General features: G+C 34.7%; 1 protein-coding gene across 2 annotated transcripts in view; it reads left to right on the top strand.

Annotated features, from left to right (window-relative positions):
• Positions 1-15,075, top strand: part of ctnna2 (catenin (cadherin-associated protein), alpha 2) — a 960,302-nt gene that overhangs the window by 322,751 nt on the left and 622,476 nt on the right. Inside the window, exon 8 of one of the 2 annotated variants that reach the window (XM_062033034.1) lies at positions 1,488-1,634. The exons of the other annotated variant lie outside the window; for it this stretch is intronic. Coding sequence (XP_061889018.1) covers positions 1,488-1,505 — 18 coding nt within the window. The 3' untranslated portion in view covers positions 1,506-1,634. Of the gene's footprint in view, positions 1-1,487; positions 1,635-15,075 lie in introns of those variants that run through there. 2 annotated transcript variants of the gene reach the window in all.

The following is a 15,075-nucleotide window of genomic DNA, read 5'->3' as shown; positions in this document are numbered from 1 at the left end:
CAGACGTCACACATGGCACGCTTTAGTAAGAATGAATAGTTTTAGTTATATTGTAAAACTTACTTGGAGTGAGGAATGAAGATTCCATACGAGTAGAAACGCTGTGGACGGCACTGCTGCTACCGGTTGAAAGCTCTAAACAGCAGGGCAGTGCAGCACCCGCAGTGAGCGAACTCGTCCAAAAGGTGGCGCCACAGCTCAAGCAAAAGCACACCTTTTCAGTGTCTCTGCAAGTGTGTTATGAAAACTGTTTGCATTCTGGCATAAATTAGCCACACTCTTTTATAAGCCGCAGGGTACAAAGCGTAGGAAAACAGTAGCAGAATTGACATATTTGCTAATGCTAACGACACCCGCATGATGACATTGCAATAGCACGTGCAAATACGCATGAACACACTCCTACAGACGTCACACATGGCACGCTTTAGTAAGAATGAATAGTTTTAGTTATATTGTAAAACTTACTTGGAGTGAGGAATGAAGATTCCATACGAGTAGAAACGCTGTGGACGGCACTGCTACTACCGGTTGAAAGCTCTAAACAGCAGGGCAGTGCAGCACCCGCAGTGAGCGAACTCGTCCAAAAGGTGGCGCCACAGCTCAAGCAAAAGCACAACTTTTCAGTGTCTCTGCAAGTGTGTTATGAAAACTGTTTGCATTATGGCATGAATTAGCCACACTCTTTTATAAGCCGCAGGGTACAAAGCGTAGGAAAACAGTAGCAGAATTGACATATTTGCTAATGCTAACGACACCCGCATGATGACATTGCAATAGCACGTGCAAATACGCATGAACATACTCCTACAGACGTCACACGTGGCACGCTTTAGTAAGAATGAATAAATTTAGTTATATTGTAAAACTTACTTGGAGTGAGGAATGAAGATTCCATACGAGTAGAAACGCTGTGGACGGCACTGCTACTGCCGCTTGAAAGCTCTAAACAGCAGGGCAGTGCAGCACCCGCAGTGAGCGAACTCGTCCAAAAGGTGGCGCCACAGCTCAAGCAAAAGCACACCATTTCAGTGTCTCTGCAAGTGTGTTATGAAAACTGTTTGCATTATGGCATAAATTAGCCACACTCTTTTTTAAGCCGCGGGTTTCAAAGCGACCGTAGTCCTTATTTACACACTAACATGTCATTTTGCAGTCAGCGTCTGCTGTGATCGCTCCACGTCGTTTACTCTACGTGTCCTTATGACCTTCATTTTCCCGGTCCCTGTGCAGGGGCCACGTTTACGTCGTGTGTGTGTTAGAGTGTAGCACACCCTCTCTTCCTCCTACACGCCTCCGTCAGTGCCAGGCGGGTCAAGCAGACAAACAATGATGGAAGTAGAGCTGAGGAAATCATTCAAGGCTGGGAGAAAACATCCCGGCGACCCGACTTCATGATGAAGTTGTCACCTTGTTTTTGTTGAACGTGTCACTCATGTTTACTGCATTTAGTAAAAATAGCGTGATCCATTTGATCCTTTATTTAGGCATCCTTTGCTGTTTGACGCCCTGACCCTCTCTGCTCGCCTGCTGGTAATTAGAATATCATTATCAGGACTTTCTTCTTGTCTCATTGTCACCCTCTGGTTCCGGGGTCCTGCGAAACAATCACCTTTTTGAGGGCTTTAAAGTCAGCTAATTTTGCACTCATGTGTATGTTGTTATTATTATTATTGTTGTGGTGAAAGATCGTCTAAAAAAAAAAAGATTTTAAATTCACGGGGAGTTTGTCATTTTGTTTTAAAGGAGAACGACACTTTTTTTGTTGTTGTTTTGCATTCTAACATGAAAAAATCGACTCGTTGGTGGCTAGCAATGCAGTGTTTGAGTTTGTAATGCACAACACTAGGGTTGTACGGTACTAGGATAGTACCGCAAAACTAATGAATCATATTCGGTACTATACCGCCTCTAAAAAGTACCGGTTCCCCATATTTTTTTATTTATTTTTTAACAGGCATGACAGCGCGTCGTCACGTCATGCCATTGTTGGTTTTATGAGCAGAGGAGCATGTTCGGCAGCGCGGACACACAGAGTACTTCCAAGCAGACACGGTGTGTAGACAGAAAAGGGAGAATGGACGCATTTTGGTGTAAAAAGTCAAAATAAAGGTGAAGTTATAACACTGAAACGCCCTCAGGAAGAGGTGCTGACAAATAAAGTACGTTTCTTACAAGTAACATTATCACTGGAGGACGAGGAATAGCTAAACATGCTTCACGACACACCGTAGGAGGATACAATAGCTCACCGGCGTCACCACTAATGAAATATAGCGTTCCTGAATGTAAACAAATGCCATGAGTGGATCTACACCTAACATCCACTGTAATGATACCAAGTGCAAAAGCGTATCTAGTTGACATCGATATTTTTTATCATCACAAAATCTTTTTTCCTTTTTTAGAAATTCATATTATTTTTATAAAGTCAGGAAATACGTCCCTGGACACATGAGGACTTTGAATATGACCAATGTATGATCCTGTAACTACTTGGTATCGCATCGATACCTAAATGTGTGGTATCATCCAAAACTAATGTACAGTATCAAAGAAGAGAAGAATAAGTGATTATTACATTTGAACAGAAGTGTAGATAGGACATGTTGAAACAGAAAATAAGCAGATATTAACAACACCCGAATCGTGCCGGTACGAGCGGGCACCGATTCACATACAATCTTAGCGGTGCTATGTTCCGGTACCTGACGTCACACCGCCACTTGGCAGCAGCACTGAGAGCGGTCTTATTTACGTGCCTCCACTTGGACGGCGTCTTCTCCCCGTCATCGTTGTTGTAGCGGTGTAGCGTGCAAGGACGGGTGCGCTAACTGTTTTAATGACATTCAGACTTTACTTCAATCAATAACGGAGCAGCATCTCCTCATCCGTGGCTCACTAGTGCAACAACAACGCCCGAAATGTGTCCTGTGAAAAACCGTCCGACCGGAACTCTCTAATAACTAAAGTTCCTTGGGTGAATAATGTCAACTCACTATACCGGTATGTTTTAGTGCTTTCATGGCGAGTCTACGGACAGATATAAGTAAGAACTTTACACTACTTTATATTAGAAATGGCAACAGTGGAGGATGAATGTTTCAATCACTGAACCAGTCGGGACAGCTGCTAATGTAACACGCATGTTTCAATCACTGAACCAGTCGGGACAGCTCCTAGTACAAACGATGACGTCATCAGCCTATAGCATTTGGTGCTAAAGTGTGTCCAATCATTTTTGGAATGATGCTAATGCGTTATGGGCGAGTGATAACATTCCTGGTAAGCCGCACTAATCCACCTTAATGCTGGAAGAATGATTGCTTTTTGTCTGCTGGTGAGCAAACAGTCCTCACACCATGTGGGTCAGGCACCACCTAAACAAATCTGCCACGCCACGCTTCATCTCCATGCCTCTTTTATTCTCTCCTCCACCCTCACTCCTCACTCCTCACTCCTCACTCCTCGCCGTTATCTGGCTGCATCTTGCAACTAAGCCTATTTGCCATTATTAGCCCTGGGCCTTTTTTATGAAGAGCACATGGATACACCCGTACTGAAAGCACATACGTACATACATACTGTATATATATATATATATATATTTTTTATCCATCCATCCATTTTCTACCGCTTATTCCCTTCATATATATATATATATATATATATATATATATATATATATATATATATATATATATATATATATATATATATATATATATATATATATATATATATATATATATACCCTAACAATTTTGTGGAATAGCCTTCATTTCTAAGAACAAGAATAGACTGTCGAGTTTCAGATGAAAGTTCTCTTTTTCTGGCCATTTTGAGCGTTTAATTGACCCCACAAATGTGATGCTCCAGAAACTCAATCTGCTCAAAGGAAGGTCAGTTTTGTAGCTTCTGTAACGAGCTAAACTGTTTTCAGATATGTGAACATGATTGCACAAGGGTTTTCTAATCATCAATTAGCCTGCTGAGCCAATGAGCAAACACATTGTACCATTAGAACACTGGAGTGATAGTTGCTGGAAATGGGCCTCTATGCACCTATGTAGATATTGCACCAAAAACCAGACATTTGCAGCTAGAATAGTCATTTAGCACATTAGCAATGTATAGAGTGTATTTCTTTAAAGTTAAGACTAGTTTAAAGTTATCTTCATTGAAAAGTACAGTGCTTTTCCTTCAAAAATAGGGACATTTCAATGTGACCCCAAACTTTTGAACGGTAGTGTGTGTATATATATATATATATATATATATATATAAATATATATATATATATATATATATATATATATATATATATATATATATATATATATATATATATATATATATATATATATATATATATATATATATATGTGTATATACATATATGCATATATATATATATATATATATATATATGTAAATACATATATGCATATATGCATATACATGTGTGTGTATATATATATCTATATATATATATATATATATATATATATATATATATATATATATATATATATATATATATACATATATGCATATACATGTGTTTGTATATATATATATATATATATATATATATATACAATCATTGGTACTTTAACTTTTTAACTTATATATATATATATGTGTGTATATATATTATATATATATACATATATATATATATATATTTATATATGTATATATATATATATATATATATATACATATATATATATATATATATATATATATATATATATATATATATATATATATATATATATATATATATATATATATATATTTATATATATATATATATAAGTTAAAAAGATAAAGTACCAATGATTGTGTTTGTGTATGTATATATATATATATATATATATGTATGTATATATATATATATATATGTATATATATATTGCAACGTTGATATTATATATATATATATATATATATATATATATATATATATATACATATATACATATATATATATATATATATATATATATATATATATATATATATATATATATATATATATATATATATGTATATATAATATAATATCAACGTTGCAATCGCTTCAGATGCAGCAATACTTGCACGCCATGAATATTTGAAGTACAAAGGAAGACAGATAAAGAGGAGTGGACTATATTAACCTTTTACATTGTCATGGTAAACATAGGTTATCAAATAATAAAACGTCTCTCTAATGCCAAAAAAAGAAACTAAATGTTTTTTTTTTTTAATAGAATAAATAATATTTGTTGAACAATAATAATAATAATCACATGGAGAGGAGCCAGATGAGGTGGTTCAGGCATCTGCTCAGGATGCCACCTGAAAGCCTCCCTAGAGAGGTGTTTAGGGCACGTCCAAACGGCATTAGGCCACGGGGAAGACCCAGGACACGTTGGGAAGACTATGTCTCCCGGCTGGCCTGGGAACGCCTCGGGATCCCCCAGGAGGAGCTGGACGAAGTGGCTGGGGAGAGGGAAGCCTGGGCTTCCCTGCTTAGGCTGCTGCCCCCGCGATCCCACCTCAGATAAGCGGAAGAAAATGGATGGATGGATGGATAATAATAATAATAAAACATATTGTGTAAACTCAATACAAACATAGTGTATTCCAAATTGGGTATTGTTGTATTTACCAGACACGTATGCATTTGAAAAGGTATTCATTGGATGAATTGGTATTGTAGATGTTACTCTGCAATACCAGATAAAACTGCATCCTCCAGCCTGCTGATCTGGGGGACACTTGGGATGGAAACAGCTACTAGAAGGTGTAAACCTTGCGCCATATCCGCAGCAGGTCTCCAAGGTGAACAGCCTCTGGCATGTAGATGTTACTCTACAATACCAATACACTTTTTTTTCTAAATGGCACCACAAAAATATTTCATAATTGGTCATATTTTCAATCTTCCCTTTCACCGCTGCACACTCGGGAATTTGCATGCACATTCATCTCTTTTCCTTTCATTGGAATATTTTCACAATGGTAGAGGAATCGAAACAGGATTAATTGTCCGGCCCTCGCCATTATTGTGTGGTTTTGTTACGCCTTCATGATATCCACCAACTGGACTTTCCACAGTGGAACAACATCGGATGTTGTCAGAACGCATAGGAAATGTCATTTCTCCACTCTGAATATTCCTATTTCTTGTATTTGGGTCAATGGGATGTTTGTTTTTCCCGTTCCGAGACTGCGATTCTTCACCTGCTAAATATTTAGCGCTCATTCCAGAGCCAATATGGAGGCACAGTTACATCAGAAGTTATTGTTCGATTAGAGGAAGTGCATAAAGGGGACTCGTCAACACATATTTTCCCTTCATGAACCCAGTTCCTACAAAGTGTATAATTAGGAACCAGCACATCGCTGCATTTTAAACAACCACCTTCCCTTTTTCTGCCTCCGGAAAATAGGGACATTTAAGTGAGCCTCCGCCGCTGTGTCTGTCGCTTTGATAAACACCACCACACCCCACACCATCCATCTCTCTTTACACACACGTGTGTGTGTGTGTGTTCTTGTATTCATACCCTTCTTCAGACCTGAAGAAGGAAACGTAGCTTCCACATGAGGAGGTGTGAACAAGTGAGGACATAAATCATGGTCCCGATAACATTGCATCTAATAGACAATGTCTCATTTGCACCCCTGCTGGTGACATCTATCAACATTAATGTGGTCCCAAAAAGGAGGGATTTTTCAAATTGACTGTGTGTCGCTTTTAAAAGTGCTCCCCCTCTGGCCAACATATGAAATAACTGGTGTGTGTAAAAAAATTGAAGTGCTCCCCCTCTGGCCAACATATGAAATAACAAGTGTGTGTGAAAAATTGAAATGCTCCCCCTCTGGCCGCCAACATATGAAATAACAAGAGTGTGTAAAAATTGGAAGTGCACCACCTCTGGCCAACATATGAAATAACAAGTGCGTGTAAAAAAATTGAAGTGCTCCCCCTTTGGCCAACATATGAAATAAAAAGTGTGTGTAAAAATTTGAAGTGCACCACCTTTGGCCAACATATGAAATAAGTGCGTGTAAAAAAATTGAAGTGCTCCTCCTCTGGCCAACATATGTAATAACAAGTGTGTGTAAACAATTTGAAGTGCTCCCCCTTTGGCCAACATATGAAATAACAAGTGTGTGTGAAAAATTGAAGTACTCCCCCTCTGGCCAACATATGAAATAACAAGTGTGTGTAAAAATTTGAAGTGCTCCCCCTCTGGCAAACATATGAAATAACAAGTGCGTGTAAAAAAAATAAGTGCTCCCCCTCTGGCCAACATATGAAATAACAAGTGTGTGTAAAACAATTGAAGTGCTCCCCCTCTGGCCAACATATGAAATAACAAGTGTGTGTACAAATTTAAAGTGCACCACATTTGGCCAACATGTGAAATAACAAGTGTGTGTAAAAAAAAATTCAAGTGCTCCCCCTCTAACCAACATATGAAATAACAAGTGTGTATGAAAAATTGAAGTGCTCCACCTTTGGCCAACATATGAAATAACAAGTGTGTGTAAAAAAAATGAAGTGCTCCCCCTCTGGCCAACATATGAAATAACAAGTGTGTGTGAAAAATTGAAGTACTCCCCCTCTGGCCAACATATGAAATAACAAGTGTGTGTGAAAAATTGAAGTACTCCCCCTCTGGCCATCATATCAAATAACAAGTGTGTGTGAAAAATTGAAGTGCTCCACCTTTGGCCAACATATGAAATAACAAGTGTGTGTAAAAAAATTTAAGTGCTCCCCCTCTGGCCAACATATGAAATAACAACCGCATAAACTGGTCATTTATGTTTTGCATATTACGTACATTTGGATTTGGAGATAATTGTATACAATGGATTAAGATGCTTTATACAAGGCGCATGGCATCAGTCAAAACCAATAATCATATTTCAGAACCTTTTTCATTAAAAAGAGGAGTAAAACAGGGATGTCCTGCATCTGGATTATTATTTAATTTGGTTATTGAACCCTTAGCTTCAAAATTAAGAAGTGAAAATCATTTTCATGGTATAAAAATTGGGGTAGATCCTGCTGAAATCCTATGTATTGAATGAATAGAGAATCCTTTTGAATCGGGACAAAAATGTGTTTTTGAATCGAGAATCGTGTTGAATTGAAAAAAAAATCGATTTTGAATCGAATCGTGGGACACCCAAAGATTCACAGCCCGAAAAAGCAGTCTTTTTCTCACAATATGTCGACTTTTTTTCTTATAAAATTGGGAACAATATCTCTAATTCTTTCTGTTTCTGTAATATTGCAATATTTTAATCGTAAAATTTTGACTTTTTAATGCAAAATGGTGACATTCTGACTTTTATCACAATATTGCCAAGTTGTTTTTTTTGTTCTTCTTGTAAAACAGCGAGATTTTTTTGAGTAAAATTATGACCTTTGTCATAATTTTGCCAAGTAAAAATTCCGATTATTATTATAATATTGCCAACATGTTAAAGTTTTCTCATACAATTGTGACTTTTGTCGAGTAAAATGACGACTCTTTTCATAAAATTGCCGACATTTTAAGCTTTTCTTGTAAAACTGCGACACTTATTGAGTAACATTCCAACTTTGATCATAATATTGCACAAATGTTCAGTTTTTCTTGTAAAATGTTGTCTTGCGTTGAGTAAAATGATGACTTTTATTATAAAGCTGCCAAAATTATACGTTTTGCTTGTGAAATTGTGCCCTTTTTCCCGTGAAATTCCAACTCATTTTTCACAACAAGCTTTTTTATATTTGCATAGTATGTATATATTATTAATGTTGTAAATACACTTATTTATATATCTAGAAAGGCTGGTCCTAATGAGGTAGACTTTTTTCGGAGGTCTCAAGAAGGTAACAAATACAGGAATGTGTGTGTGTGTGTGTGTGTGTGTGTGTGTGTGTGTGTGTGTGTGTGTGTGTGTGTGTGTGTGTGTGTGTGTGTGTGTGTGTGTGTGTGTGTGTGTGTGTGTGTGTGTGTGTGTGTGTGTGTGAGGGGGCTGTGTGAGATCGCAGGTATTGGCAGGAAGGCGGTCCCTGCAGAGAAGCGGGCGGGGGAGAGAACGCTCGCCTAAATGGGAAGGCAGATTGGCGAATAGACGGGTGTGTGATGGAGGGAGAGTGTGTGGAAAGGGAAATTGCAAGACAATGTTGAATGACGTTGGAGGTTGGCTTTATTCACTCGCTGGTCATCTGCCACACATCAGATCATGTGTCTGTGGGAGAGACACTTTGGACCAAAAATACAAAAAACAAATCTGTCTGCAGCTGCAAAACAATTAAACACTTTATATAAGTGTTATAATGAAGACAACACATGATGTACGTGTCTATATTAGCTATATTAGCCTACTATCAAAATGGCTTTAAAAGTCTTATATAAGTGTTATAATGAAGACAACACATGATGTAAGTGTCTATATTAACTATATTAGCCTACTATCAAAATGGCTTTAAAAGTCTTATATAAGTGTTATAATGAAGACAACACATGATGTAAGTGTCTATATTAACTATATTAGCCTACTATCAAAATGGCTTTAAAAGTCTTATATAAGTGTTATAATGAAGACAACACATGATGTAAGTGTCTATAATAGCTATAATAGCCTACTATCAAAATGACTTTAGAAGTCTTATATAAGTGTTATAATGAAGACAACACATGATGTAAGTGTCTATATTAGCTATATTAGCCTACTATCAAAATGCCTTTAAAAGTCTTATATAAGTGTTATAATGAAGACAACACATGATGTAAGTGTCTATTTTAGCTATATTAGCCTACTATCAAAATGACTTTAAAAGTCTTATATAAGTGTTATAATGAAGACAACACATGATGTAAGTGTCTATATTAGCCTACTATCAAAATGGCTTTAAAAGTCTTATATAAGTGTTATAATGAAGACAACACATGATGTAAGTGTCTATATTAGCTATATTAGCCTACTATCAAAATGCCTTTAAAAGTCTTATATAAGTGTTATAATGAAGACAACACATGATGTAAGTGTCTATATTAGCTATTTTAGCCTAACATCAAAATGTCTTTAAAAGTCGTATTTCATTGCAACAAAAAATACAATCATAAAAATAACAACTGTTTAAATTGTTATTGTCTGCAACATTGCATTTTCCTAAAAAAAACCCAACTATTTTTTAATGTAATATTTATTAGTGTTATTTAATTTTTCAATGGATAATTATATTTATTAAATTGTCACATAATTACATGCCTTTGTGGTTTATTACGTTTAAAAAAAAATAAAGTAGGGAAACTATTTCTGGGTGGATCTTGGGTGAGCGGAAGGGGGTTGGGGGTTAATCATTTTGCAATGCAGTCTGCTGAAAATGACGGAAAGCGTCACTTTAAATAGCAACTGACGCTGTGGTCAACGTTGGAATTGCCACAAAACACATTTTAAGATATCCAACACTTTACTGCCATCTGGTTGTTCAAATGAATAGTGCACCCCCTCCAATTTGTCATGTTTCATGTGTCAGGTAAACCGGGAGAAATAGAATCCCCTTCTAACTGGAAAGGCCAGGTCGTTTTTTTTTAAATTTTTGTTCTTTAAGTGCACCAAAAAATAACCGGTGCGTGAAAACCGAGGTACTGACAGCACCGAGCCGTGATGATGGCGTCCTTTACATCCGAGTATCGAGTATGTGCGCCACTAAAACGCCACGTACAAAAACTATATCTTTCATCATCGTACTTACTTAAGTAGGAAGACGCCGTTTTGACTCAAGACCTAAACAAGTCTTTAATTCAAGTATTTTCCTCCTTTTGTGAGTGTGAGCTTAAGCGAGCCTTAATTATCCGGCGTGTTCTTACGGTGGCAGTGTGAAAAAAGTGTCTTCCCAAATTGGGGTACTTACTTGCTTTCATCTCCTTCCTCATCTGAGACTGGGGGGGGGGGGGGGGGGCATCACACTGCCACAAAAATGAATAAAGGCTGTAACTCACACTTTAATTTTGCAGCCGCAGCTGATTGATCATTTGAAATGGAGGCTGCTGGACTCTCTAATGAGCTATGTGGCGTCTCCAAACACTGTCTGTCTGCACACGTCTGCATGGCCACTGGGGGACACTGCAAGGAGGGCTGCACTTTTGGGGGGATTTTTGCCTATCCATCACAATTATTATGAGAGACAGGAACACACCTTTTTTTCCCTTTTTTTTTACAATTTCAAATGTTGGAAGATGCAGCTAACAGGAGTCACTATTGTAGCCTTCAAAACACTCATCAATGTTTTATATACACACTGCAAATATATATACCATGTAGTAACAGACACCTTCATAACTATATGTAATATGTTTTGTATACACTTTGCAAGTATATATATATATAACGTAGTAACGGACACCTTCATAACAATATGTAATATGTACAATATACACACTGCAAGTATATATACCATGTAGTAACAGACACCTTCATAACAATATGTAATATGTTTTGTATACACTTTGCAAGTATATATATATAACGTAGTAACGGACACCTTCATAACTATATGTAATATGTACAATATACGCACTGTAAGTATATGTATATATAATGTAGTAACAGACACCTTCATAACAATATGTAATATGTACAATTACACACTGCAAGTATATATATAATGTAGTAGCAGACACCTTCATAACAATATGTAATATGTATAATATACACACTGCAAGTATATATATAATGTAGTAACAGACACCTTCATAACAATATGTAATATGTACAATATACGCACTGTAAGTATATATATAATGTAGTAACAGACACCTTCATAACTATATGTAATATGTACAATATACGCACTGCAAGTATAAATATAATGTAGTAACAGACACCTTCCTATCAATATGTAATATATACAATATACACACTGTAAGTATATATATAATGTAGTAACAGACACCTTCATAACAATATGTAATATGTAAAATATACACATTGCAAGTATGTATATAATGTAGTAACAGACACCTTCATAACAATATGTAATATGTACAATATACACACTGCAAGTATATATATAATGTAGTAACAGACACCTTCATAACTATATGTAATATGTACAATATACGCACTGCAAGTATATATATAATGTAGTAACAGACACCTTCATAACTATATGTAATATGTATAATATACACACTGTAAGTATATATATAATGTAGTAACAGACACCTTCATAACAATATGTAATATGTACAATATACACACTGTAAGTATAATATATATATATAATGTAGTAACAGACACCTTCATAACAATATGTAATATGTACAATATACACACTGCAAGTATATATATAATGTAGTAACAGACACCTTCATAACAATATGTAATATGTACAATATACACTCTGTAAGTATATATATATATATATATATATATATATATATATATATATATATATATATATATATATATATATATATATATATATATATATATATATATATATATATATATAATGTAGTAACAGACACCTTCATACCAATATGTAATATGTATAATATACACACTGCAAGTATATATATAATGTAGTAACAGACACCTTCATAACAATATGTAATATGTTTTGTATACACTTTGCAAGTATATATATATAACGTAGTAACGGACACCTTCATAACTATATGTAATATGTACAATATACGCACTGTAAGTATATGTATATATAATGTAGTAACAGACACCTTCATAACAATATGTAATATGTACAATTACACACTGCAAGTATATATATAATGTAGTAGCAGACACCTTCATAACAATATGTAATATGTATAATATACACACTGCAAGTATATATATAATGTAGTAACAGACACCTTCATAATATGTAATATGTACAATATACGCACTGTAAGTATATATATAATGTAGTAACAGACACCTTCATAACTATATGTAATATGTACAATATACGCACTGCAAGTATAAATATAATGTAGTAACAGACACCTTCCTATCAATATGTAATATATACAATATACACACTGTAAGTATATATATAATGTAGTAACAGACACCTTCATAACAATATGTAATATGTACAATATACACATTGCAAGTATGTATATAATGTAGTAACAGACACCTTCATAACAATATGTAATATGTACAATATACACACTGCAAGTATATATATAATGTAGTAACAGACACCTTCATAACTATATGTAATATGTACAATATACGCACTGCAAGTATATATATAATGTAGTAACAGACACCTTCATAACTATATGTAATATGTATAATATACACACTGTAAGTATATATATAATGTAGTAACAGACACCTTCATAACAATATGTAATATGTACAATATACACACTGTAAGTATAATATATATATATAATGTAGTAACAGACACCTTCATAACAATATGTAATATGTACAATATACACACTGCAAGTATATATATAATGTAGTAACAGACACCTTCATAACAATATGTAATATGTACAATATACACACTGTAAGTATATATATATATATATATATATATATATATATATATATATATATATATATATATATATATATATATATATATATATATATAATGTAGTAACAGACACCTTCATACCAATATGTAATATGTATAATATACACACTGCAAGTATATATATAATGTAGTAACAGACACCTTCATAACAATATGTAATATGTAAAATATACACACTGTAAGTATATATATATATATATATATATATATATATATATATATATATATATATATATATATATAATGTAGTAACAGACACCTTCATAACAATATGTAATATGTACAATATTTAAAATATTTTGATCATTTTAATCATTTCCCGGACTGATTTATCCTGCGCATTGATTTCTGTTGTGTTCCTACTTCCGGAATCAAACTTGAGTGTTTTCTAGTCATGGCAGACTTGGTTACAGACAACAAAGACGACTATTTTTGGACAAATGAGGATTTGCAACCTTATCTTTTTGAAGCTGAATACACGGCTACTTATAGAAGCATGCAGGGAAGTAGAGTGAGACGTTGGAGCAAACATAAATTGGAGCCAAGCTATTTCGACATAAATGGATTGCTTACCCAAAATCAACTGTAAACGTCACCAGCCAGCTGGACCAAACAGACAACTGTCCATGGAGTGAGTCACGTTAATATCGATCACGATACACGCCATGTGTGTTATTACAACTACAGTACATACACTGTCTGGCTAGCTGTGTACCAACAAAACATGAAATAATACTTTACAGATACTGTAATATGATTGTTCATGTTTTTCACTCAGTACAGATTGGTGTCCTATCACAGTGTTGTGTATTACAAACTCAAACGCATTTTGTGTTGTTATAAAAGCTAGCTTATCTCTTGCCGTAGTTAGCTTTTACGGCTAATACCGTAGCATGCCGATGTGTTAGTAAGTTAGAAAAATAGCAACAATAACAATGTCGCTACAGTTTGGTTATTATACATGTTACACAACGTCAATGAAGTATTTGATGGTTTTTGAATGCATTTTTAAAGTGCTGTAGAGGTAGAATTGATTGCTAACATTAGCTGCATTGCTAGCTACCAAGAACGAGCCGATTCTTATGTTAGAATGCAAAAAAAAAAGCTACAATTTTGTCTTCTTGTCTCTCATAACGATTGTGAACGACAAAAAGTGTGATTCCCCTTTAATGCAAAGCTTGTTTCTCGTATCTGTACGACCAAAGTCATGCTAATTTCTATTATTGTGGAACACGCCAGTGTTGTCCTGATACCAATATTTTAGTACCGCTACCAAAATGTATTTCAATACTTTTTGACACTTTTCAAAATAAAGGGCACCACAAGAACAAATATCTTAACAGAAAGTCTTACAATACATTGGGTTGAAGAAGATATCAGTCCTAAATCAAATAGTGAACATACTAGACAACTTGTCTTTTAGTAGTAAGTAAACAAACACAGACTCATAATTAGTCTGCTGACATATGCAGTAACATATTGTGTCATTTATACACCTATTATTTTGT

This window comes from Entelurus aequoreus, linkage group LG22, assembly GCF_033978785.1.
Source record: "Entelurus aequoreus isolate RoL-2023_Sb linkage group LG22, RoL_Eaeq_v1.1, whole genome shotgun sequence".
Lineage (NCBI taxonomy): Eukaryota > Metazoa > Chordata > Actinopteri > Syngnathiformes > Syngnathidae > Entelurus > Entelurus aequoreus.
Note: the sequence above shows the minus strand (reverse complement) of the source record. Positions and strands in the feature narration are given on the sequence as shown.